General features: G+C 52.2%; 1 protein-coding gene and 1 long non-coding RNA gene across 2 annotated transcripts in view; one reads left to right on the top strand and one right to left on the bottom strand.

Moving 5' to 3' along the window:
• The window catches only part of LOC143377486 (zinc finger protein ZIC 1), a 28,269-nt gene extending 2,533 nt beyond the window's left edge, over positions 1-25,736 (bottom strand). The window contains exons 1-2 of the mRNA XM_076828755.1: positions 24,070-25,736; positions 393-562 (exon numbers count right to left, since the gene is read on the bottom strand). Coding sequence (XP_076684870.1) covers positions 393-562; positions 24,070-25,021 — 1,122 coding nt within the window. The 5' untranslated portion in view covers positions 25,022-25,736. The remainder of the gene's footprint in view (positions 1-392; positions 563-24,069) is intronic.
• The window catches only part of LOC143377487 (uncharacterized), a 133,758-nt gene that overhangs the window by 42,243 nt on the left and 65,072 nt on the right, over positions 1-26,443 (top strand). The gene's annotated exons all lie outside the window — the stretch shown is intronic.

The following is a 26,443-nucleotide window of genomic DNA, read 5'->3' as shown; positions in this document are numbered from 1 at the left end:
TTCCGTGGCCGTTCGTGCATGAACCTCGCCTAACGCCGAGATACCTTCTTCCCACAGGCCGCTTTTTTTGCCCGGTCCCCCCCTGGTGTCTACCGGCGTTCCCTAGCGTGAAACGAAACGGCAAACACGCGGGCCCGATCTTCTCGATACAGCTCGACACGCGTTATGAAAATCGCCAGCGACACGCTGCGATGATTCACGGCCCTCGGGGAGGAAACGCGGCGGCGCGCGCGGCGACCGGCCAGCGGGCCAATTAGCGCGGCTATTTATGCAAATTCGATCCCCGCGGAAATGGAGTAACGGAGACCCGGGAACGGAACTGCGAATGGAAACTAGGAAAGTCGTCGGGGGAATGGCTCCGGACTGGTCTACGATTCCAATTGCGGACGTACCTTCATATGCTTGCGCAACGAGCTGGGATGGGTGTAGGACTTGTCGCAGCCGGAGACTCGACAATTGTAAGGCTTGTCGGACGTGTGGACGTGACTGTGCTTCTTGCGATCGCTGCTGTTCGCGAACCGCCTCTCGCAGCCGGAGTACTCGCACTTGAACGGTTTCTCGCCTGGAAGAAAAGAAGACAGGGAATTAATGACTGTGTAATTGAGACGGTACACTATGTTCGCGGCCGTTGAGGAACGATAATTGAAAGCCGGCCTCGGAGCTCTAACGAACACATAGGCGTGTAAATAGCTGCAAACGCAAGTATTAGGTTGTTGCAAATCGAATGGCCGTTTTCTACAATTTAAACTTCTCGGCTTTGTAGAATCGCTCTTTTCCGTGCAGATGACGTGGTATTTGTATCATTTGAAAAGTACATGTCTCGCGCGTGATTTGGCGTGTATAATTTCTGTTATATTGTGCGGTATACGTAATTAAAAACCGTTTTAACTGATCATGGAAAATAAGGAAATTCGAATAATTTACTTGTAGGAGTTGAAACTTAGTCACAGTGAAATTTCGTTCTGGTGATACAGACCTTAAAAATATGCCACGCGGCCATAAGCTAACAGTTATCGAAAATCTATTTTGAAAGACATGGTTGAAGAGGATTCGCGCCTAACTGTTCGGGAAATCGCAGTGAGAGCGAATATTCACTATTCAACTGTTTCCCGACATCTACAGGCCATGGGGAAAGTAAAAAGCTGGACAAATGAGTCCCACATGGACTTACTGAAAACAACAAAATCCCCCGCTTGGAGTTCAGTTCTTCTTTGTTTTCTCGTCATAATAACGAGGGCATATTACATAGACTAATTACTTGCGACGAGAAATGGATTCTTTGTGACAATCGACGACGTTCTGCACAGTGGTTGGATGCAGATGAAGCCCCAAAACATATGCCGAAACCGAACCTTCATCCGCGAAAGATTTTGGTGTCTGTATGGTGGTCAGCAAGGGGTGTTGTGCATTTTTCATTTTTAAAACGAGGTGAAACCATAAATTCAAACAAACACTGTCAAGAAATTATTGCTTCATGATAATTCTCGACCACATACTGCAAAACGAACCTTTAAAAAGTTATCAGAATTGAAGTGCGAAGTTCTCCCTCACCTCATTCTCCTGACCATTCACCTGCAGACTACCATTTTTTCAAGCACCTACATAGCTTTTTAATTGGAAAAGTGTTTCGAGAAGAAATGGATGTAAAAACTGCATTCGCTGAATTTCGTGCCTCTCGTACTCTGGATTTCATTCAGAAAGGCATTGGTGCACTTATTTCGCGTTGGGAGAAGCGTATTGAAGTCGATGGTGACTATTTCGATTGATGAAATGCGTATCAGGTTTGTCAAGTAAAAGTTTAAATTAAAAAATCAGAAACGGTCATTTCATTTGCAACAACCTAATACATACATGGTCGATAGATTTTAGAGGCAATTTCGCTGGTGAAAGGTGCGAGTCTAGATCTCTATCAGCGTTTTCCAATCACCCTTTGTGAGCAACTTCTCCAAGATCGCGAGGCACGATAGCGAAAAGAGTTGCTCCGCTCTCGAGGAGCATACACATCCCATATTCCAGCGGTCGCGCGTTTTTACGTCCCGCTAACGGGAATCTCGGGATTCAAGCCGCGACTGCTGTAACTTCCCCTCTGTTTTTTCCCATCTCTACCCTCGGCTTAGTGGCAGAAGGAGAGGGCGAAGTTGGCCACCATTTTCCCCATAAAAAATCCGCCAAGTTTGCGCTTCCTGTTCGCGCGTCTCCGCACTTCTCGGAGAGAGCGCCAGGAGGAAGCCCCGGAAAAGGGAGTCGACGTAGGGCCGAGGGGGGAAGGGTGCGAGCCGACGGTAAAATATATTCCAGTCAACTTCCGGTGGAAATAAATAAGAGTCACGCCACACGGTCTCGTTGCGCCCCGACGACGGCGGCCATTCGTGTGCAGGGGACCTTATCTCTCGATATCTCTCTCTGCTCTCTCGCCCCCGGGGCGAAGAGGAGCCGCCGCCGCCACCAACTGGGCGAAAGAGAGTGCGCGTTCCACCGGTGCTCTCATCAAGATATCCAGAAATCATGATGAAACGGTCCGCGATACGATGCAATCACGTTCGAGTTCGCTGTTGTACCCCGCGAGCTTTTCTTCCCTTGCCCCGGGGAAAATATTTTTCCTGCTCTTCCCGTGTCCCGACCCGCCCCCTTAGATCCTCTCCACTCTCTGCGCACGCTAATTGTATCGTTCGCACGAAGAAAGTTCCGGTGGAAGGTGCACCCCCTTCGTTTCCCCTTAGGGGCAATTTCGAGGGCGGCAGCAACGCGTTTTCGACTTTGGTGGTGGCTGTGGTGTTATTCCAAGTTGAATTGGAAGTATGTTATATAAATTCACTATCTTCCATCGGAGAAAAGTACACACTTTTCCATCCCCTGCTCTCTTCCATCCACAATGGGCTCAGGCTATTTAGTTCATGGTTTCATAAACACGTTCCAGTGCGTCTCTTTTCTTTCGCGTCTAATGATCGTTGCGGCGCAATCCGCTTTTTTCTCGAACGGGTGGAAAGGCTAGCTGGAGTTATTAATGCGATCGGCCTGCATCGCGTGGAAAGTCCCGGTGTGTCGGGCGCGACTGGCGACAAAGAAGCGTGGTAAGTTTTCGCGGCTCGTACGTAGGCGACGTCGTTATTCATCTCACGTGTGAAAAGCGCGATAACATTGCCATGTTCCCCCCCTGGTGACGTATCACCACCGACACAGATTATATTTAAATCGCTGGTACGTGGACTGCGGGTACTTACGGCAGCGCCGTCATAAGAAGGCGTCTTAAATATTTATGAACCTGGAAAGATAGCGGGCCCGCGCGTGGTGGTGTCGCCAGGCTTATCTGACGTTTCACATGACTGTGCTTCAAATTCCGGTCCTCGCTACCGCGCCACGGACACATCGATGCTTGCAATTTACCTTCGCGAGTGTTTGATTTACATCCCATTCGCCATTAGATACGCCAGTCAGCTTCTACGGAAAAACTCGGAATTATATCGTCCCACTTCTACTCCAATTCCTACCGTCGTTCTAGGATCTATCAAGCATCAATTGCTACTCTTCGGAAAGGATATAGACATCCTAATTCTAGCTTGTTCCTTAAAGCCATCAGAGATACGATTCATCTCGGGTTCAACGACTATAAAGTCGACAGAATTGGCGATGTTTCCGAGGCTGAAGGAGGACGTTGCACGCGACAGGGCCCGAGCGATAATGTTCGGTATCGATACCCCACGTGCCGAGGGCCGATCACCTCGTTCCGCTCGATTCATCGCGGATCGTCTCCACCCACCGATTCGCACCTCCTCGAGGAAGCCTTTGCTCGGGCCAATGGTGGGGCGAGGGTTCCAAAGCGAGGTGCCAACGACGCCTGGTTATCCCCCATGGCCGTTGCATGAAAGGAGAGGACGCGTCCCCGGGCTCTGTGGCGCGCTCCTTCCAAAAACGGGACGATTAATAACTTTTCAAATCTGTCCCAGGCAGGGTCGTGAGCCCGCCGGGGCTGCTTCGGTAGCGAGCAACGTTGGCAAATAAATAGCAGATAAATAAAAGCTCGCGTCTCTCCTACGTCGTGCATTCTGTCGTGCGCGCGGGGTTGCGTGTGCAGATGGCAACAATATGCCATGAAATATTGCCCCCGTTGGTCGTGTGCGAGGAGCGGCAGCCCCGTGTGCGTGGCCTTCTCCTATAGGAAGACGCTCCGCTGCACACGTGCGCACACCAGAGGAGATATTGTCCTGCGTGTCTCGCCTCTTTACCTGCATACGCGACAGGATTCTTCGGCAAGGGAGGCTTAGCCGGGCGACGAAGTTCGGACGCGCTCCACGGACTCTACGGAGATTTCATTGATTTCACTGCTACGCTGAAGGATAGCGAAGTTTCCGTACCCTCCTCGGCTGGGATTCAGTGCCGGTAATTGTCTGGTTAATGAGGGCGAGGCGTTACGAAGTTATAAATTGAAGTTTACAAGCGAAGTTGTCTTCAGGGGCTCCCGGCATGATAGATCACCAATGTTCCAGAATCGTTACACGTTGCGAGCCTCTTACGCTTTATTCAGACCTTCAGCGAACCGTGTTCAAGGTTGCCAGGGATGTGTACTTAGCCGGCAGGTACCTCTGTTGCGAGTCTAATCCTGGAGGCGACCACTAGCCACTTATTTCGGAATATTACTCCAGAATTCAAACACAGGCGCGCGTACGCGTTTGTGAAAGCGTACCGTTGCAAGGGGATGCGAAACGCGGAGCGCACGCACACGAAGGACGGTATAAACTCGAGATTCATGGTGCAGCGGGGTTAGAATGTGTGGCGTGGAGCAGCGAGAAGGGAGCCCCGAAGAGCGGTTCCCGAAGGGCAGTGTAGGCACCGTGTTATGACTTTCAGAATGGGGAGGCACAATGGCCCAGATCCGCGCCGGATAAAATAGTTATTATAATCGTTTTGGCTACGGCTCGGATCGAACAGAGAGAGAGAGGGAGAAAGGAGAGCACATGCGCGCGGACGCGCGTGTGCGTTTCAATCCGTGCACGCCGCGTATTTCGAGATTCACGATCCCGCCCGTGTCCCGAATCCAGATACTCTCCAAATAGAAGACGATAATGCGCCGGTGACCGGATCAGAGGAATACCGATGCTAATCGGGAGCCGAATGTGTTCTCGTAGCCGAGGGTTCATAGGTCTCGGAGAGACAATTAACAGCGGCTAAAAGAATATACGTGGCTACTCAAAATAAGGAGCAATTGCTCAGTTTCCTTCCTCTGGTCAGATCAGATCGAGCCGAGAGAGCGGGACGTTCAAACGAAATTTGCAGTTCTCGTCGCAGGTCGTATAATACGCAGCCCTCCCAGGGAAGATTTATTATCGATACACTTCCGTCTGTGCCAAATCTCGGACACAGGGGCATCCGCCGGCACGGTTCGCACCTTGAAGAGGCAGTACAAAAGCAATCTAGAATTCCATCTTTCCTTGAATGCTTCTTAGTAGGAGACTCATTGAACTGCAGTTTTCGGAAAATCTCTCGAGTGATATATGGGCGTACACCATTGTGCCGGCTTTCAGCCTCTCCTCTGCTCCATTCTCTCTCCGTCCTCCTTCCTCCGTCGAAGGATAATAGATGATTTTTCGCGACCATTATACCCGAGGAGGACACCAGGTCCCGGGGCCATCGGACATTGTTGCCAACCATACCAGAAAACCAAACCCTCCCCACCAATCTGGGCGACCATTCGAGCAGCTTCCCTCACCTCCAGGGCCCCGTTTGCCAACCCCTATTATCGTCGCCACCTCGTGTGGATAATTTTCTTGTTATACGTTCGGCATTAGTGGAAACGGAGGAATGATCCGTGCTAGGCGCGCGCGTCCGTGTCCCGCCGCCGTCGATAAGATCCGAAAAGTCGACGAGATCGATCTTGGCACGGATTAGGACCGTGAGATATTGGATCTAGATAAGGGGAGGCTCGCGTTTTGTAAATTGATTGCACCGACCCGTCGTCCTTCTTTTTCCTCCCCATCGCCTTCCGCCTCCACCATGATTTTTGTCCCCGTGGCAAAAGTCGAGATCGAGATGCAGATAGAGAGAAAGAGGACTCGAGATCGGAGGATCGCCCGGCCGGCTCTGGCTTATGATCGATGAGCTTTCCGTGTGGCGGTATAAAAGCGAGGATCGAAACGTGAACGTCGCGATTTAATGAAAGCTGCACGACCAACGGACACCGTGGCCCCCGGCTGGAATTAGAATCGGCTGATCGTGATTGGATAATCATCGCGCGGCCGAAAATGGAAGTGTCTGCCGCACGCGATTCATTGCATCAAGATCCTGGCCTTTTGCCGCTGCCCTCCGTGTCTCTTGTTCTTCAACGTTCGTCGAGCCGTACAACAAGGGCTGACTTTCTAGACGCGATACTGCGAAACTGGCGAAACTCCTTCAAATTTCCCAACCGATCCGAGTATCGCGATCCTCCGATGTCTGTACCTATCCGAACTGTAGGAAGATTAACAGGGACAGTTGCTCGCTTACACGGAAGGTCCCACCGAAAGAAAACCACCTGCCTGGAAAAGGGCGAGGAATCAAGGATGTCCCAGCGTCCATGGAAACGCTTCCGCCGTTGTGCGCCCGCAAACGAGGAGGGGCGAGGCCTCCGCGGGCGCGGAAAACCGGGAGAAAGTCGAAGCAGGGGAAGAAAAGCAAGAGACGGGGCGAAAAAAAGAACCGCAAACCCGTGGGTAAACGTAACTACCGGTTGATGCGCCGATCATTCCGCCATGTTGGCTCTGAAAGGGAGAGCGCCATCGGCAGATGTTTCTTTCCCGTGGTAATTCGAGTGTTTGTCCGTTTTCCTCTCTTCCTCTCCGTCGCCGCGTCCCGAGGGCCGCGGAACACCTCGTGATATACACCGCCAGGGAATCTCTATTGGATCTCCCAACATCGCCTCTCGATCACGTCGAGATAAGATAAAGGATGACCTCGGACCAAGTCCCGCTGAAAACTAGGCGTATCCTCTTGTCCCATCGATCTGGAACAGCTCGGGAAATCTCGCCAGGATCTATCTTATCGCGTCGGGATGAAACGTAGATGCTCGTGCTGGGATCTTCGAAGGTGATGTCGAGAATGATGAACAGGCCCTTCGATCGCGTAGAATGCTGAGACACCTCGTGTGATGTTAAGTCTGAATATCACGCGCCACTTTTACTAGAGGACCGAGAGTCCACCTGGGCACAGCAGGAATGCAGAATGCCCAGCGGACCTTGATACCCTGAATCGAGGAAGCTTTTCCTTCTGGTGCGCTGAGCCATGCGATCCGGTTCTCGGGCGCGGTGGCATCGTTCCGAAAAATCGCCAGGGAATCTTGATTTCTCGAAAATTCGGTAGCCCAGTGTCCTGCACGTAGGTGCAGTTTAGAGTCGTATATCCTTGCCCGTTATCTGAGTCGGGATGCTACCGTTGCGAGGCCACTCGCACACGGGTCCCGGGGGCTTCTCTCTCGTTCCCTCTCGCCGGTTTACACGACGTTTATACGTGTTTATGTAAACTCCAGGCCACAGAGCACACGTGTTGCTGCTGCGGTTGCCTCTGTCGCTGGCAACTAATCTTCCCTTCCCCGTGCCTTCCTCTCTTCCTCTCTCCGGCATCGGGCCCCTCCGCTCCGCTCCTCTCTCGCTCGGGAGTCAGATCAAACTCGGAGATTTTCAGAAACTGCCGGCATAAAAGATAGGGGCGCCATGGGCCACGGTATGCCGCGCTGCCCATCTAGAGTTACCAGGGTCGGGGTACACCGGGTCCTTCCATCGACCGCGTGAAAACAGAAAATCCCGGGGACTAGGGTTTCACGGTGGTTCTGGGCCGGAGTTGATTACACGAGAATTGATACTTTGATCGAAATTTCGGGTCAGGGGGTCCAGCCTCCACCAGCATTCAGCGTACGAATGTTCACACGTTTATTACCAGGAATGTAGATCCACCGTTGATCCTGCTGGGGTTGTCTGAACTCGCGTCCGAAATTTCAGGTCTCCGCTTGGAGTTACATTAACGACATTACTCGTAATCTGACACGCCAGGAGATCGACGGGACGGAGAAAGTGGTTGGAGAGATTATCGGAGCAAGCAACTGTTTCACTGGCTACCGTACGCGGCCCTGGTCGGCCCTCCCCGTATGCAAAACGCGCGTTATTTATTCGTGGAAGGTGGCATTTTTTTGGACACTGACCAGCGCGTATATAGTTGTCACGCCGCCTCGTAATCTTTGCACCGATCTACCATAATTGAATGTCCTCGCTGCGAGAAAGAGGCGCTAGGGACTCTTCGCGGCGTGTTGCTCGCGGTGCAGGGGTATCCTCGCGATATGGTAACCGAGAAGTTTGTCATCGGTTAACTAGTGCCTAGTCGGGATGCTTTTCTCGTCGGATGATCCTGAATCGTGGCACTCGAGTCTCGAAATATCGCGAGCCACCACATGCGCCGCTGTCCCTCCTATCGCACGGATTCATCTAACCGTGGATGCGGCTGGTAAACGGTTTCCAAAGCAGTCGAAACGCCAATATCGAAGCGTGCCCCTCGACACGCAGGTACACAAACAGCGGCAGCGGAGTTCGAGGGCCCTCGAAGGCCGGCATTGAGGAGGAAAGTATTAGGTGCGCGCCCTTATCCCCCCATTCAACAGCCACTGAAAGTCTCGTCAACTTTTGCACGGGCCACAGAGAAAACAGCAAACAGATTTGGCCGCGCTGTTCGGCCAGCGTTCCCTCTCTGTCGCCCCTTAGACAGAAAGAGGGTTGGTGCACGCCGGCGAAGTTCGCCCCGCTTTGTTGCATCTTTGTGCACCGGTGCTAAACGGCAGAAGAGCCAGCGAGAAGGACGGATACGTGGCAGCCACTGCCGCGGGGAACGGGAGAAAGAGACTGTGGAAGCCGCTTGTTAGAGGCCCCATTGTCCGGGCCAGAAGATTTTTCCGAAAGGAACTTTTCGTCCTCGATTCGAGTCGGCGAAAAGGTTGCAGCGCTGATCGACGACGAGAACTTTTCACTGTAGCCAGCACAGAGGGAGCGAGAGAGGGAGAGAGGGAGAGAGAAAGAGAGTAAGAGAGTCTAAGAGGGCCAGTGGCCGGGGAGGGAATAAGAGGGAGTAATCGGTCAAAAGAAAACGTCGGCAGATTAGCATTTCAGGTTTTGAGAACCGGAACGAATTGTGTTTCGAGTGCTGCCGTACGCGTACACGTACACGGCTACTTAGGCCCTCTTCCGTCGCTCTTACCCCTCGACAGCCTTCGTTTAGCTGTCCCTTGTGTCGCGGTCCGCTTTGTATTTCGTTTTGAATTTCGTATCACCGCTTTCTCAGCCTCTCGACGCCTTCCATCGCCACCGAAGCTTCGCGCCAACTGACGATTACTTTGAATTTCTCAAGTGGCCTAATTAGTGGCGGGAAAACACACGTACAGTGGAGAAATTTTGCGATTTTATGGCCAAAACCACAAAAATGAAGTTTTTGAATTTGACAAAATTAATACAAATGTCAATTGAAGAACTATGTCCATTTTCGTGGTCAAAACCTCAAAACTTATTTTTAATATATAAAATTCGGCACTTTTACATTCTGAAATTTGAGGAAATAAATTATCTGAAAAGCAGCACATACAAAAATTACGAACGATAAAGATTTTTTTATTATTTACATTTATACACTTAAGCCTATGAAATTATATGCCCTTAAAACTAGTACTCCCAGTCAGGATCGCTTTTTTCGTCAGAGCATGCCTCTGTTACAGTGTAGCAAGACATAGAAGAAGGGTTATCGCTTCTGGTGACACTTGATGCTCATATTAGTTCTTCAATTGACATTTCCATTTATTTTGTCGAATTGAAAAATTTATTTTTGTGGTTTTGGCCATAAAATCGCAAAATTTGCCCACTGTGGCACGTGGCGATTGACATGCCACTCGAGTACCTTACTGGACTCCTTCCTTTCGCAATTCTTCCCGTTTCTCAAGCTGATATCGGAGGTCAAGGGTGACAGCGGCAGGCGCGAAGGAGCTTCCTCCCCCAAGGTCGGAACTCTTTGGAAAACTTTCAATTCGCCTCTCTTCTTCCCCTCTGTTTCCATGGAAAGGCCGCGCCAAGTACCCTCGAAGGCGTCAAGAAGGAAGTTGATGATTTACGCACGGCCAGGATTAAGTGGGGAGGCTTCGCGCGATACTTGAGGGCGTATAAAGGGAGACGAGGACGCGGCGGGGAGGACCTAACGAGAGCAAGGGGGAGGAAAGAAGATACATCGAGTTACCAGGTAACCGCGAGTCGCACGCTTCCAGGAGGCGATGCTTTATCGAACGATGTAAATTCACCCGCTTTCTTTACCGCGCTGCTTTTATTTGATCCTCCGCCGAGGATTAAATCGCGCAACAGACGGGAAAACACTGATGGGAACCTGCGTCTGGGTAAATGATTCAGGATCGTCTTAAATCATCCTCCTGCGGATTCCATCTGGAAAAACTGCTTAAAAGCAAAATCCACCCTGTGATTTAAAGGCTCTTGAATATCCTTGAACGTGGGTTTGGAATTTCCGAACGGGGATGATACTCGAAACAATGCGAAGGGCGATCGTGGAACGCCGAATTAAACGCACTTTAGTCACAGTTAATTTGGTTAGCCGACGTTTAGTCATTAATAGATGCTGGCGCAAGATCGATCGGTATTTATTGACTGCCGGTGACTGGACGTTTTCTCGCGGACGAGCCGTGGAGATCCTCGACGAACTTTCGTCTCCACCTCCGTTCTGCCTCGCCCCTCCTTTCTCCGCGCGTCTCGTTGCGCGATCGGTCCCTGGGGAACCTTCTCGAGGTTGACGCGGCACTCTGGCCCGGCTGGTTTTCGTGTGTGGGCCAGTTTTAGGCTTATTAATGAACGGGCCCAGGGCTGCTCTAACGATTAGACACAGGGCGTGGCGAAAAGATTGCTAAATCAGATCGCGTCCCAGGCCGCAGCCTGCGGCCGTATTATCGTTCTGGCTATTAAGCGGATAACCATCGACACTCTCTCGCGGATCGATCGATTGTTCCGACTCGAGCCGATCGACAGTCCCAGCAGCTCGGAGCCGACGCGTCTTCCTCTTCTAATTAAGATGTAATCATCTACGGTCAATGTTTCATCAACTGGAGTTGTAGCTGGGGAATACAAACTCATCGGGGCATCCAAGCTGTGGTAACGCTTAACGCGTACCACAGGCTCGCTCGTCCGCATCATTTTTCGTAGCAAAATATTGTCTACTTAAGACACAAGCGTGGAGTCAATTAAACATCACACCTCGGAGGTGATTTAAACTCAATTCCCCACCCATTCTCCACACCCTGCACCCCTATTGTCGTGAAATATTCCTCCCCCCAAACAAGAGCGCAAATAAAGGGTCCCAGAATCGCGCGCCGGAAGGGACTCACAATCGGGAAGCTAGCCGTCCAGGATCACCAGCCCACTGCCCCTTCGAAACGCAATCCGAGGACGCGTTCCCGTCCGGTGAGTCGCGGAGTCCTCGTCGCTGGTCGCCCCATAAAGGGTGAGAGACACGGAACGGCCCTCGTCCAGAGAGGAAAGGGGGCCAATCGGCGAACGCGAAGGGGGGAAGGATCGGGCCGATGGGGATCGCATAGTGGGAGAGAACATAATGTTTCCCACAGCGCGAGGAGTTGTATATTTTACGATATGGCGAGCAATTTGACATCTCGCGCGAGGCATAATTCACGCCCGTGTGCAGGCCGTGCGTGGCCTGGCCCTCGCCACCCTCCTACGTTCGCAGTGATAGGGCCCCCGGAGAACGGGGGACAGAGAGGGCTGAGAGTCGGATCGGGAGTGTGTGCGTGCATCGACGCCGGTAAAACACGCGAGACCGTATGAAGGATAGCTGTGCACGCGTGCACACGCATCGGCGGACAGGTACGCGCGCGTCCGACCGCATCGAAACCATTAGAGGCTGAGACTCTTCGTAAATATAACGTGGACGGCCGCGCGCTATCCTTCGATTCCGTCTCTTCCTCCTACCCATTCTTTGGCCACAGTCTTCCTGCCTCTCGCTCCTCTCTCCTTCGTCCTTTTTCGCCCACTTTTCATCTTTTTCATCGGAGGCATTCCCCTGGTCCCACGTCGAAAAGAGGCGTGTTCGATCTCTCCCCGGAGGCTCGTTCCATTTGTCCTCCGACCGGGGGTTAATTGATTGTTAATTATTCCGCGCCGTGATTAACGGAGCAGAGGATTCCTGTTTAGAGGAGCGAACGGTGTCGACACCGGCGTGGAATTTCGTGGGACTGTGGGCCGTGAAATATGGTTGATGCGCTTCAAGAAAATGTTTGCTTGCACGCGGAAGCTTTGATTCGATCTCCCGGCTGGCTTTTCATTTATTCCTGTCCGTTCGACCGGCCTTTTTATCGTTGATATTCCGTTGGCGTGTTCCGGTGTCGTTTCACGCTGGAATTTTATTTATCGGGACCTTCCGCTATCTGACGCTCCCGTGTTCCCTTTGAAGCGTTTTTGCGCCCGCCAGTGATCAATGTTTCGCGACATCAAAGCTAGAGGCCCCCGATATTCGGTATTTCGAAAGGCTGGAGATGAGCGAAGTTCGCAGGGTGCCTCGGGTCGAAAAATTCGAGTGACGTCGGCGGGTTCTACGATTCCCCCGCGAAATTCACACGGAGCCAGCTGGATCTTCGATGCCAGTCCACCGTGTGCGCGTGGTTTTACCGTTCCCCGGGCTAAAGCATCCTAATTAGCCGCGAACAATACGCAATCTGCCGGATCTATACGCGGCAACGAGTGATTCTTGGTGTTTGCTAACAACCCATTCTACTCATTGTACCGCGCCAGGCTATAAATCCTCTGAGCGCGACCGCTAACGCGTACAGCGATTTTAACATGTGTACGAACTCGCTCGATCGTTATCTCCCGCTTGACACCGTAATTTCCACCGAGCGGAGCCCCCTCGCCGCGGTGGATCTGTTCAACATTTTTCCGACATCGATCTGATCTCCGCGGTCCCGTGTGCTTTCGCCCTGTGTATTAGCGAGACGCCATTGGTTTCCACGCCTAAACGTTACGCAATCCGTTGACCCTCCGGTTCCCCGACCTGCGCGCTGGCGTCAAGATCGCGTCAGAATATCGTACGAGAAAATTATAACGTGGCCCCTGATAATTCCTCCACGCGAGGGCACACGGCGTCGGGTTACGAAATTAAATTATAATACGATGTGGCCGAGCGGGGCCCACCACGCGTATCCCGACGGTTCTTGACGGACCCTTCAGGTCAGTCCTCCAGGATCCCGTGGGACAGAGAGCAGAAGGAGCCACTCTCTCGTCGAGTTTCTCCGATTAAAGCCTCGCGGAGGAACGCACCGGGCTACTTGGAGCGAGTTCCAGAACGCAGGGCCACATATACTTCTTCTTCGTGTCCCGACCCACTCGCGAAATTAATTGAACTAGCAGTTCCACCAGCGACGAATTATGCCCACCTGCAACTACTTACATTATTGATCCAGCCCCCGGGCAATAATTCGTCCCCGCTGCGATCTAGATAAGCGTGTTCTTTACGAACTAGATTCGTGGCATTTTTGGGATGCTCCGTTCCCGATATTCGTGGAATTCCAACCAATTCTACAGCGACATGATTTTGGAGTATAAATACTTGGAGGTGGCCCGAGCTAAGTTTATGCATCAGTCTGATACCTACATAGACGCGAGAGGGTTTTATAGAGAGTTGACGTCGAGGAGGATATGTAGGTGACATGACGGAGGAGGATGGAGCGAAAGCGAGGTCTCCCACGATCGTCAGGAGCAGTGCCAAAAGTCAGAGGAGCTGGCCGTCTCTGCGTGTGCCTCGCACTAACGACCTATGTAAATGTTCTATCTGTTATCCTTGTCCCTTATCATTTTATCCTCCTCCGCCAGCGATTCCAGTGCGGTGGAAAAGAGGGAAAGAGGGACAGAGAGGGGTAATCGAAGGGAGGAGAGGCTCGAAGAGGAGAGAAGAGGGTCCCGGCATTCCAGAGCCCGGTCTCGACCCGCGACCCTCGCCCCCTAAATCATCCACCGCAGCTAGGCCGCAATTCCGTTTTGTTTTCTCCGCTCTTCTCCTCGTTCCTTCCTTTTTTTCACTCCCTTCGTATCTCCCCCTCCCTCCGTCTCTCTCTCTCTCTGCTTTCTTTTTTATTTATCCCTCCCCCTTTTTCGACCTTTCCTACCAGACCACGGAGACAACCGCCCGACCCTTCTTCTTCGTCGTCGTCTTCTTCTTCTACTACTTCTCCGTCCACGGCGAGATTTGACAAGGAGAACTCTGTGGGAAAAACGTCCCGTCCGATGACGACACGGTTCGACTCGACCTTTGACTCCAAACCACGTGTCAGAGCCTTGATGAAACGGGACGCATGGGTGTCGTCTTCTCGAACACACCGGGCAGGTCTCGATCGGTGTGTCTAATCGTGCGTTGGAACGACGCACTACGAATTGCTCCGCCTATGAATGGAATCTATTTGGACACCTCTCTCGCAAACCGTAGAAACCAGAAGAATCCTATCCCTGAGAACGGAGTGCACAGAATGATCCGTCTACTTCTCCCTCGCCTGTCCGTATAAAAACTCCAATTGGGAGACTCCAATTTCAAGGTACGAGGGAGGGCCACCGCCACAGAGCCGAGCGAGAAACTAGAAACACCCAAAAACCACGGAAGCGCACCCCACCATCCTCTCCGGTTCCGAATGTCGTAAACGATACGCCTATTCTTCGCCTACCCGACACGAAATAGCTGGAAAGTTCTCGCGGACGCGATGATCCGGATACCTGGTGTCCCGGGGCATTGAGGAACGCGCGAAAGAAGCGCGTGCAAAAGCAGCCCGGGGCCCCTGCTCCCCTGGGGGAGGCAAGTGGAATCGCGCGCCCGAGTCGCCGCTGTCCCCCACGTTCGATGGTCGCTGGCATTTAAACGGCACAAAAGTATAATGTTACGGACACTCGATATTTTCTCGATGATCGTCATTGTGCCGCGGCCGTCTTTAGCGCGGCGGCCGGGACGCATTATTCCGACGGGGGCTACCGTGCCCGCGGTGGCAACCACCGACCCAACTTCGGAATGATTTACCCCGTCTTCGGTTACCCGCTCCCTCCTCGCTCATTGTTGCCACTCTCGAAGGAAAGAGGTCTGGGTTAGGCGACGTCCAATGACCGAATTCCCCGGACCCGATTCGATTAGACTCGGAGTCTGTTGTGGATGGGAGAGAAAGGGTGGTCCAGGAAAATATTTGGAATTCCAGGTCGCTCGTTCTCTTCCTCTCACTCTTTCTCTGAATCCGCTCCGTGATTTACGACTTCTCGGATGTGGAGATTTTGGAGTTCTGGTGGAGCTTGATGGGTACATTTCCTTGGCACTGGAGTGGTATCGGAGAAATAATACCTTGGTCTCGCGTTCTTGCTACTCTCGATGCGATGGTTGTGTAGAAGCGGTGGTCTAGAAATATACTTCTGGCTTCATAAACCTCCGCGGGCTTCGCGCTTTCAATGCAGCAGGGAGAGGTGAATTCTTTACAACTTAAACAGCCGGAGAGTAAGATATCACGTGTTAACGGATGCGCCCCAGCGATTATCGGTCACCCACTGGGCCGAGCAGACTTTTTCGAGGATCTTTCCAACGGTCTCCTCGCAAACAGAATAACACACGGTCACTTAGCCAGCGTTTAATTTCTCGCCGCTGTTTCCCGACGCAGACGGCCCAGCTCGACCGTAATATCCACTCGCCCGCGCTTCACCGTCGAACCATGGAAATGGGGAGGGACGGGGGAAGAGAAAAAGTTCATCTCGAGAGCCGGAGGGAGAAGACACGGGGTTATTTTCTTGTCGAACGGCCCATCACGCTGGAAGATAACCAGAAATGTTTGATTTCTTTTTCCGCCCTCCTACCGACGTTGCCTCCACCCTGCCCCTCGGTGCACCTACGCATTTACGTCAGCCCGTGGAAACTCTCGCGATAGCGGATTACGTGGACCAAACGGTGGCTGGATTCAATCTACTTTTCAAAGAAATTGTAACCGATCGCGGCGGTGTCTGACTGATGGAATAATACCGTGCTTCCGGCGTGAAGATTCTCGAGTGTTCACAGAAACCCGGCGAAATGAAACGTTGGACGCGAGGCGGGGTAGTTTTAGGGACATCCGAGTGGGAGGAGAATTTTATTTCCGTCGAAACTCGGGAACACTTTTAGCCGAGAAGTATCTTTGCCGATGCCAAAACAATTGATATCCCTTTTCAACACTCGCCGTCATCATCATCCCGCCTGTACCACATTGCGTTCGCACCGTTATAAAGTATAAAGCGATCGATACAATCGTCGATGTACGAAGAATAATGAGGCCGAATCAGGCACGAGCATCGTTTTCCACGAAATTGCAGCGAGATCCAGGTGCCGCGGGTGTTCCTGTTACACCGAAATCTCGGCTGTGGTAGCAGCGCGTGTCGCGTTAGCTCACAATTAGCGTCGCGCGGTTTCGAAGGCCTCTCGTCAAACTGCACCGCGTTAATGAGAAACCTGTTTGTCACGTTCACCGTTCCTTCACCGAACCGTTCATTCAGCCGGCTAGGAGGCCTAACCGTGCCCGTTCCCGCAGGCTCCTCCTCTTCAGCCTTTACTCTCGCGTGAACGATCAAACGAATCGCGTTAAAAATTACGACCGCTAGCGACGCGAACCGGCCATTCTCTTCCCGGCTACTCACGTGGCCGGAGAATTGAATTTTCACTGCGGTACATCGTTACTCATTCAAGCCAGTCGATCCTGAACCTATCATCGACCGATACTAAACATAGTTTCATCAGCTCCTGCGACTTTCTCTCCCTGATTAGACGTCACTTGGAATTAAAATAGCAATCAAACGGCGTGGTTCCTCGGAATAAATGACGAAATGTACGCCGAGGAGGAAGACGATCCTGCCCAGTGATCAATAAGTGTGGGGAGCGAGGCGAGCGCGTGGCCTCGTTATTTTTTCAGCTGGCTGAGCCGAGAGTGGCAAAAGCCCGCAACCGCAGCTCGGGAAAGGGTGGATCGACGGGATAATTAACCAGTTCTGTTTTTGTAGAAGCCAATCAAGCGAGGCGGCCTATCTATTATCGGGCTGCATCGCGGGTTTCGCGTTTCGAGCCGGTGTCCCTTCGTGGTTTCGATCGGCATTGCTTGTCTATCAAGCCCGTCGCGCGCCATTAACTGTATCAACAGCCGCTTCCGCTTTCGACGGCCGGAGAAAACGGGGCTTCCCTTGTAGATCGCGTTCTTCGTTAACTCGAATGGAATGTTCCCTCGTCGCTCCTCCTTCGCCTTCCACCTTCGAGAGCGATTAAACAGTTCCTAGATGCTCGCTGATCTGAGAGACGGCCTCGTTCGTAAGTCGAATTTCAGTGGCCCCGAGTGTCTTTCACTCAGTCCATAAGGACTCGTGTTCCATGGTATCTTACAGTAGGCCCCCAGGTTTTACGAGAAACCTCGCAGCAGACTTCCTATTCGCCAACTCCATGAAACCGCAACGAACGTTCGTCGGCCGTGATTCTTAAATCCAGCCTCGCCCCCTCGGTGCTATCCTTGGCGAAATGGAGTCGTTAGATTTTAGGAGCCCGATCGCGGACAGGATTATCGACAGGTTGAAGGCGTAACATCCCGAACCGAGGCATATGGTGTCGGGCGCGGCGAACAGTTGGGACGGTTACGATGGTCTGAAAGAGTGCCAGGGGCTACGAGCACGCGGCATTGCCCACTCTCGGCAGCTTGCTTTTGCAACAAATCTTTCAGTCTAAATCAGTTTCAAATAATATACCCGGCCCTCGGGGCTACACGCTGCACCGCGAACAGAGCCGCAGATTTGGCGGCATGAATCCTCTTTTAATGACCCTTCGGGAACTAACAGCGTCTGGCTACTGGCACAATAAGATTTACATCGGAAAGAAACACTCGCCGGATGGGACCAGATATTTGGAGTAGCCTTCCGCTGATTATTGACACGAGACGTGCACTCGTTGAACTTTGAATATCTCTTTAGAACCTTGCCGAGTTTCTTCGAACGAGATTCTTCTTTAACGCAGTACTACCTACACTGGCTACCGAATCTTTCCACTAGAATGCTGAATATTTAGAGCCGTTGTAGTATCAAACGCAGAGTTACAAAGTCACGCAAATCAAGCCAAGTTTTGAGACAGCATAATTTCCTATCTACAGCTGCGCGGAGCGAAGACAAATTAACCGAAGGGTTCTCGACGGGATGGTTTTATCGCGATTTCGTATCGACGTCCGCGGATACATTTTCTTCGCAACACCTCGGCAAAGCGCGTTTCCGGCAGGCTGTATCTCGTGCCACGTTCCGCGCTGTCGAAGATGAGGGAGTTACTCTGCGCTGGCCGCGATCGATGAAGGTGTGGGCGGCGGAATAACAAAGCCGCGGCATAAACAGGAACCGGAGGGTGGTTTTTTATTGGTGGCTGGTTTTCGAGGTGCAGGCGCGAAGGACTGTCCCGTCCTTATCGACCCGCGGAGGCTTATCTCCTTGAGCTTCTCCACGGCGTTCCCCGCGGTGACAATTCATACGGAAAGCCTCCCTCTCTTCTCAGACACCTCGTGGAAAGATACTTCTTCTCGGTCCCGGATGAATCCATTCACGGAGTTAATTAACCCCAATTCCCCAGCAGCGTGAAATCGACTCGGTGTCGATAAGAAACGGATCACCTCGTCGTGTATTTAACTTGGAAAAAAAGTTGCCGATAAGTGAAGGAAAAGCATAGAATGCTATTCCGTGAAAGAGTATCCTTGATCAGTCCGAAGCGAAACGTACGCAGAGTGTGAATCAAAGCGAGACGGTTTGATTAGATTTGCGCTAACCGACGTCGATTTGCGAGAGGGATAATTGAAAGAGCTGAACAGTTCTGTAGCCGGCGAATGTTTCGAAATCGTAGCATTTAACGCGTGACGACGTTAAAAGTACCGGACAATCGATCATCGTCGTCGCTTGAAAGCGCTAAAGAGTATTGCGCCGCGTATCCGTCGCGTCGGCTCGAGCGGACCGCTCCTCAGGCGCGTTTTTATCTCCGAATCGAGGGCCCTCGATCGAGGTGCGCTTGCCCGGCCGGTTCGATCGATCTTCCAAACAAGAAAGATTTCGATAAGTCGTCGGTACGATAATGTCGGGCTTGGCGCGCTTTTCTCGTCTTGCATCGACATCATCGTGCCTTGTCATCGCGAAACTACTCGATCGGAGCGCGAAGGGAATCGTTCGGAGAATTCACCCTTCCTCGATGCAACCTGTCCGCGGAGAACACCGAATTCTAGGCGTTCTAAAACTGAGATTGTTAAATTAAACGAAACACGCGAGCAGGCGTGAATATTCATCGATGTTAATTTTCGAGGCTGTCCATTCGCGCCACCCGATGTATCACGCGCCCCGCAAGGTAGGTGCTATCGATAAGATAATTTGTCTTCGCTTTATTTGGAAAGCGGATTTCGAATGCGAAGAACGGTTCACCGTGATTCTAGCCGCGTCACGTGCTTATCGCAGCAATGCCTCCGGCTTTCCATATTGCTCTCGCATAAATCCGATCGTGCATCTCGATTCCGATCTCGAGGCTCGCCGCCATTAGTTACGGGAGAGTTACAATGTTCCCCGGAACCGAGGTTCACGGCATCGTCGATCGTCGTCGATTTCCTAGCAGTGGCTCGCCGAGCAAATATCCTCTCGCGCTTCCTGGCACCGTTTCCTCATTTTTCTTGGCGACCTCCGCTCTCCTCACCCTTCCGCGTCATTCTTCTTCCGTTTGCAATTCTACATCCGCCTCTTTCCTCGCAGCGTTCTCGAGTTTTTCCTTCCTCAAGCGCTTGGAGCACCCGAATTTTTACCCGCGCTTCTTTTCTTATTAACCACAATTCCAAGCGTGTAAACAGAAAAGAATCGAGGAGAATTTTCGACCGTTCGAATTTCCAGATCGGTAGAAGCCATTTACTCGCGCTGGGCCTCCCCTTCCCTCTATCTTCCTCCTCGACACGCTCGCCCCTACTTAACGCTTATTCCACAACAACCCCCGTCGACTCATCCCGTATCATCCCCTTATTCTACGCGTCTCTAACCCTCCGAAAATCCTGACCAATGGCGCGCAAGCCTTGGGGGGAAACCATTGTCAATTCGACCAATCGTCACAGTTTCGGCACCACGCACACGCGGGATCGCCTCGACGTGTTACAACGCTATTCTTCTTCTTTTTTTTTTCACTCTCCCCCTCGCTCTATCTCTATCCATCTCTCTTTCTGTCCTCGAGTCTCATCCTTCTTTATCTGGTGGGAAGGGAACGCGTCTCTTTATAATGCATATCAATTTATGCCTAATGGCTGACGCTGTTCCAACCGGGTCGCATCTGCGGATTAATAGGAGCGTTTCTTACGCACGAAAGTTTTAAACGATCGCCCGCACGCGAACCGATTGTCCCTTCTGGGATAGGGCGAGCCAGGAGATTGAACTTTGATTATCAGTCCAACGCTTTGAAATGAAGATTCATTTTCCCCGGTGGCTTCTGATTGGATGAAAATTTCCTCGATCGAAATTGTGTTTATTATGAGTGAACTAAGGAGGACTGAATTCATCACCTTCTTTTTGACTTTCATGACAGAAAACTTTATAAAATTCCATGGTTTGTGAACCGTGGTGATTGAATACAGTCCCAGTGAGTAGAATTTTAGTTCCTTTGGGGGTGATCCCTCCCTCTGGGCGAATGAATTCACGAAGAAATTCAGAATTTAATTTCGTCCAAATTGCTGCAAGCTTATTCCGGGTTTGTCGATATGACGATCATGGTGGTTGTTACCTAACACGCCGGTTAATTCGCGCGGCCAAAATATTTGTCCTCCGCTCGCGATTAAACATTAAACAAAGAATTCGAGAAGAATCGCTTTTGTGCGTCGCGGGAACGCTGGCAAAGGGGGTAGGAGAGAGGCAATAAAGGGGCATCGTTGAGCGTGCACGCGCGTGAACGGGGAACGCGCGGAAACAAAGCGTGAAGCCGTGCGTGAACCGTTTTTTGAAAATGCCAATTTTCCTCGAAAGGGGTTGCCAGAGGGTCTCGCTCGTTCTTCGAGTTTTAATTGATTCCTCTCCCGACTACGTTCATTTCAAAGCTACGCATTCGTTGATAAAATACCTTGCCATTATGCCAATAAATAGTTCGCTCGATTATCACCGCTCGGCCTTGCATATGATTAGGGAAACTCACCTCAGTTATTTCATAATTAATCTTCAAGCCGCTTGATCTCGAGCAATTAAGCTGTGCCTGATTATAAATGAAAACGAAACTTAATCGCGAGTGATATACAGCCTCTGATACAAAGTGTAGCGAGCCGATTCGCGCGTTAAGTTCGTGTGAACGGAAACTCTCGCGATCTGCAACCGTTGCCGCACTTAAATATACGATTCATCGTCCACAGTCATTAAAAACGATACAACATTACGTTCTCCGGGACTCCAAAGGCGCAGGGAACAAAAGGAAGACTTGAGTTGAATTCCGACTCGTGTTGATTACAGCAGAGCCCCGCTAATCCCTGTTTGGGTTTAATACAAACTCTACAGAAACACGTCCCATGTATTTCCGTTTGTATCCCGAAGAAGAGATAAACAAAACTGACCCATTTCTATATATACACTGTTGCGCGCTTGAATTCCTCGCGTATCGTTCTCAATAACTGCCTAATACGTCGTATCAATAGTTCGACATACGAGTCTGAATTCAACCTCCAATCCGCCGACCTATTCACTGATCCCTCAATTACACGCTTGCACCAGCGACGGATACACGGCATAAAACAGAATTCCCAGGCGCCCACGCGGCAGGGGATGGCAGTCGCGACTCCGCGAAAGCGATAAAGTCGCTTGGAGCGTGTTCTCGCGCGCGAGAAACGGCGTGAACGCAAATCAAAGCTCGGCCGTCGCAGGACTAAAGACTGCCATTAACGTCGCAGCACGGCGCGTGTACGGGCGAGCCGAGGAGCGGGTAAACGCGAGCTCGCGAGCGTATTAGCGCGGGTACAGCGACAGATGTACGCTTGTACGCGCTAATGGATTTACGGGTCCCTCGTTTCACGGGGCGCCGTTAAAACTGAATCGCGAGGCCCATCCAACGGAGGAATCGACATCGAAGCGTATAGAGAAATTGGAGAGAAAAAAAAGGGAACATTGGAGAAGGAACCACCGCGATGTCCCCCGGGGCACGGGGCAATAAAACTACTATTACCCGGCCGAAAGAAGATCCCCAAGAGGCGGGCTCGGGCGATACAGTCCGTCGCTATGACGATTGGTCGAATCATCTATTTGGGCACACTTTTAATGACGCGGCACACGTATTTTGGTTATTGGCTGAAGTAGGCACATACATTGTCGCACCGCGCGACAAAGAGAGCGAACAAAACCCATCGAGATCGAGTGGAATAGAGCGATCTGACCGACAAGCGTCAAAGCAATAGCGTAGGCATCTCAGACGGTTAACCATTAATATATAATAACATAAAAATTTCCTTATTTTTCAAACAATCTGTGCGACATTGCGTTTGGGTTTATTTTAATCAGAAAAATCTAACCAAACCAATGATAATACTTTCCTGAATATATTGTGAAAAATAAGGAAATTTTTATGTTATTATATATTAATGGTTAACCGTCTGAGATGCCTACGCTATTGCTTTGGCGCTCGTCGGTCAGATCGCTCTATTCCACCCGATCTCGATGTGTTTCGTTCGCTCTCTTCGTCGCGCGGTGCGACAATGTATGTGCCTACTTCAGCCAATAACCAAAATACGTGTGCCGCGTCTTTAAAAATGTGCCCAAATAGGTGATTCGATCAATCGTCATAGCGACGGACTGTAATGCTCGAGCCCGCCTCTTGGGGATCTTCTTTCGGCCGGGTAATAGTACAAGGTGAAATTAGTAGTGACTGTCCAGAAAGGAATCTCGGGTAACGGCAGCCGGTACCGAAGGGAGAGCACCTCTCCTGGATGGGCTTGGTTGGACGCCTGGCGTCTGTCCGACGGGCCCCGGCCAATCGGAACGCGGCTGGACCGTGTATAAGCATGTAAATACATTGTCCAAGGGACGCGGGCATAAAACGACACGATATATGGCCCGGTAATTTCTTAATTGCGCCCCGAAAAATTCTTGTCATCGTAAAGAGCCGGTTGATTATATTGAAACGACTGCAGGCGCCGGGGGCGTTTCGTGGACGGGAAACGACGGGACCAAAACGAGGCAACAAGAAGGGTGAACCGGTGGGATGGAAACGGCGATGGTAACCGTTCGCGCGACTTATTTATGATATTCTGCGGATTCAACCCTTCCATCGATATCCATCGAACGATTTACAGAGATTATTGCTCCGCTGCGGTTAGGTGACTGTACCCTGCGAGTTAATAGACTCTTACTCCCCTTCCCACGTCCGGCGATGAGGACACTATATAGGCTGATTCATGGCGTGGGATTCGGCAAGCGTTATAGGCAATTTCTAGCGTCCACGGTGGATCGTGCTCTAGGAATGCTCGAGCCAGATTTCTGGCCATTTAGAGGCCGTTCGTTCGTGGAAACGGGGTGGCTGATTCAGATCAGCGAGTGACAGGGTTTAGAGTTCTAAAGGGGGGGCCAGGAGTATAGTTAGAGGGAATTCGAGGCATTCCAGCGGTTAGGCCGCTCGGTGGCCGGTTTGAAAGAAGATATCGCGAGTCGGCGGAGAAAGATCAAGATGGTGGGGCGATGAGTTGCGGAGATTAACTTTCGTGGACTCAATTGCGAGTCTTAATCCAATTCCGGCTATTGAGAGGCCCCTGTACTTAAGTCTGACTGGTGTTTAGAGTATCCCCGGGTTTTTACAGCCTCGTAGATCATCGTGTAGATTTCACTGCTCGTTACCGGAGATCCGTATCTCGGGACCCGAAGCGAGCGCTACCACAGATTCCTGCGAAGAATCTTGCTCGATCGTCCCCTAATCTCCTGGCGAGCCTGCTCCTCGACCAAAACATCCGAGGAGCCAGCAGCCTAACGGTCACTGTGTCACTCGCGCCGTTGCAAGCTGTACCCGGACGAGATAGTTACTCACCGGTATGCGTCCTCTTGTGGATCTTGAGGTTCTCGGACCTGGCGAACACCTTGCCGCAGCCGGGGAACGGGCAGGGGAACGGTTTCTCGCCGGTGTGCACCCTGATGTGATTGACGAGCTTGTACTTGGCCTTGAAGGCCCTGCCGTTACGCGAGCATCCCTGCCAGAAACACGCGTGCGTGGTGCACTCGGGTCCGCCCACGTGCTCCACTGTTAGGTGCGTCACGATGTCGTGGAGGGAGTTGAAGAGTTTGCCGCACAGCTTCCTTCCGGGCCCTGGAGCATCCTGGTCTACCCACATGCAGGACATCTCCTGGCGTTGGCCGCCGGCTACTCCGCCACCGCCTCCGCTGCCGGCCCCGTTGCTCCTCATGTACCTGAGGAACGCGCCGTGGGGATGATGGCTGGGGTGGCTGACGGCGGGATGCTGCTGGTGGTGGATGGACGCTGGCGTGAGATGAGGCGCGCCGAGGTACTGATGATGAGGTGGTAGCCTCGAGTCCTGGGGATAGTGGCCTGGGTAATGGCTGGCCGCCAGAGGATGTTGGCTGGGATGATGAGGGAATTGCTGCATGGTCGCGGCCGTGCCGTCGTGGTGCAGCGGGGTGAAGAGTCCTAGACCACTCTCGGGGGTGGTCGGGTTCGCGGTCGCGTTGAACTCGTGCTCGCGGCGCAGCAGGAAGTCGCGGGCCGCGTAGCCGGGGTGATGGCTCATGTGGTGGCCCATGTGCGGCGCCATGTGCGACGCCGGATGGGGGTGGTGAGGTGGGTAGCCTTGAGGATGGAAATGATGGTGCTGCTGGGACGGAGCTTCACCCGGGACTGGTTGCACGCCTGGACCGGCGTCCGTGGAGGCACCCACGACATCTCCACCGCCGGGCGACAGCTTGATGCCCAGACTGGCCAGGTGGTGAGGGTGCGAGGACACGCCGTCCAAAAAAGCGTTCATCATGGTGGTCGACGGGGATGCTGCAGCCGAGAGTTCGTCAGTGGAAGAAGGCCACGATCATGTCTCACGGGAACGTCTCATGGATCCGTCTTCCTTGCCACTTCGACGACTTGCGTCTCGTAAAGTTCGCAGGAGAGGAGTAGGGGCGCACTTGACTATCACTGAGAAGTACACTGTCTATGCAAATACACTTGGTTTATCGAGTTCACTGTTGCGTTGCTCGTCGCAGAGCACGTTGCACCGTCCATACGCTCCCAGGTTCCCTACGTAAAGACCGCGGGGGAGCTGTTCGTCGCACGACGGGCTCACTTGATCCAATTTCTATCGTTGCTCCAATTCAGGCGGGCACGCGCGTTGGACGTCTCAGTCGCGGCTACTTCGCGCTCCGAAATCTGTATCGCGCGGGACTCTTAAGCGGATAATCCTTGCTGCTACCAAAACGTAACGATATACTATCACGGCTTCGTGGACGTTTCGATTGAACGTAAGCCTCGAGGACGAGCCAGCTTCGTCGCGTGTCGAGCCTGCTCGGAAACCACTGACGACCCGGGTTGTGTACCGCCGCGGTGACGAAATAGACGAGGACACGCTGACGATGACGGGCACACGACTCAACGTAAACGTCTCCAACGCACCGAACTGGGAGGGTGAAACATCCGTGGTGTTCCTTGCTGCGTTCACAGCGGGACTGAGAGTAAGGACTGGGCTCCCGCCGAGGAGCAACTCGGCCGATTTCGGCGTTTACGAACCTGCCCTCCCTCTCTCTTTCTTCCCCCTTCATCCCTCCCTCTCTCTGTCCTTCTCTCGCACTCTCTCGTTCCCCTCGAACCCTGCCGCTGTCCTCGTCAGGTCTCTCGGCCCGTCTCTCTTCAGCACCTGGAACAGGGGCCAGGTTCGGGCAACCTCGTGCGTCCTCGTCGACGCGTTTGCTGGAAACACCCCCTATCCCCACTGTGGCCTGTCCCACGCGGCGTGGATTTAGCCACAGGCTCCACCACTGGCGTACGTTCCCTGGCGGATACCAGCGTCCCATTGGCGACTACGGCACCAACTGCAGACCTAACCCAGGCCTAGCAATTGGATGCCACGTCGGATGTTCAGGCCTCTCACCAATCTGTCCGGTTCTCATGGGCGGATTACGGTGCAGAGCGCATGTCGCAACTCCGCCTATTCGTGAACGCCTATCGTGGGAGGATGGCCACATGGGCGTCGCGACGTCGACGCCTTGATATCACCCTCGTGGAGGCGCCGCGGATACCCGCAAAGTTTGCCTTCCTCGACGCGGATCTTGCCTTTGGGGGTTGATCAGTCTTTTGTGGTGCACGATGCGCTCCATTCATCACGGGATGTTTCTGCCGTGATGTTGATCTCCGAGGATATTTGTAGTTGAAGTGGATGAACGTTAAATTTCAAGGCTGAAACATC

The sequence above is a fragment of the Andrena cerasifolii genome, chromosome 16, assembly GCF_050908995.1.
Source record: "Andrena cerasifolii isolate SP2316 chromosome 16, iyAndCera1_principal, whole genome shotgun sequence".
Taxonomy (NCBI): domain Eukaryota; kingdom Metazoa; phylum Arthropoda; class Insecta; order Hymenoptera; family Andrenidae; genus Andrena; species Andrena cerasifolii.
The sequence above is the reverse complement of the archived record's forward strand: the minus strand, read 5'-3'. Positions and strand labels throughout refer to the sequence as shown.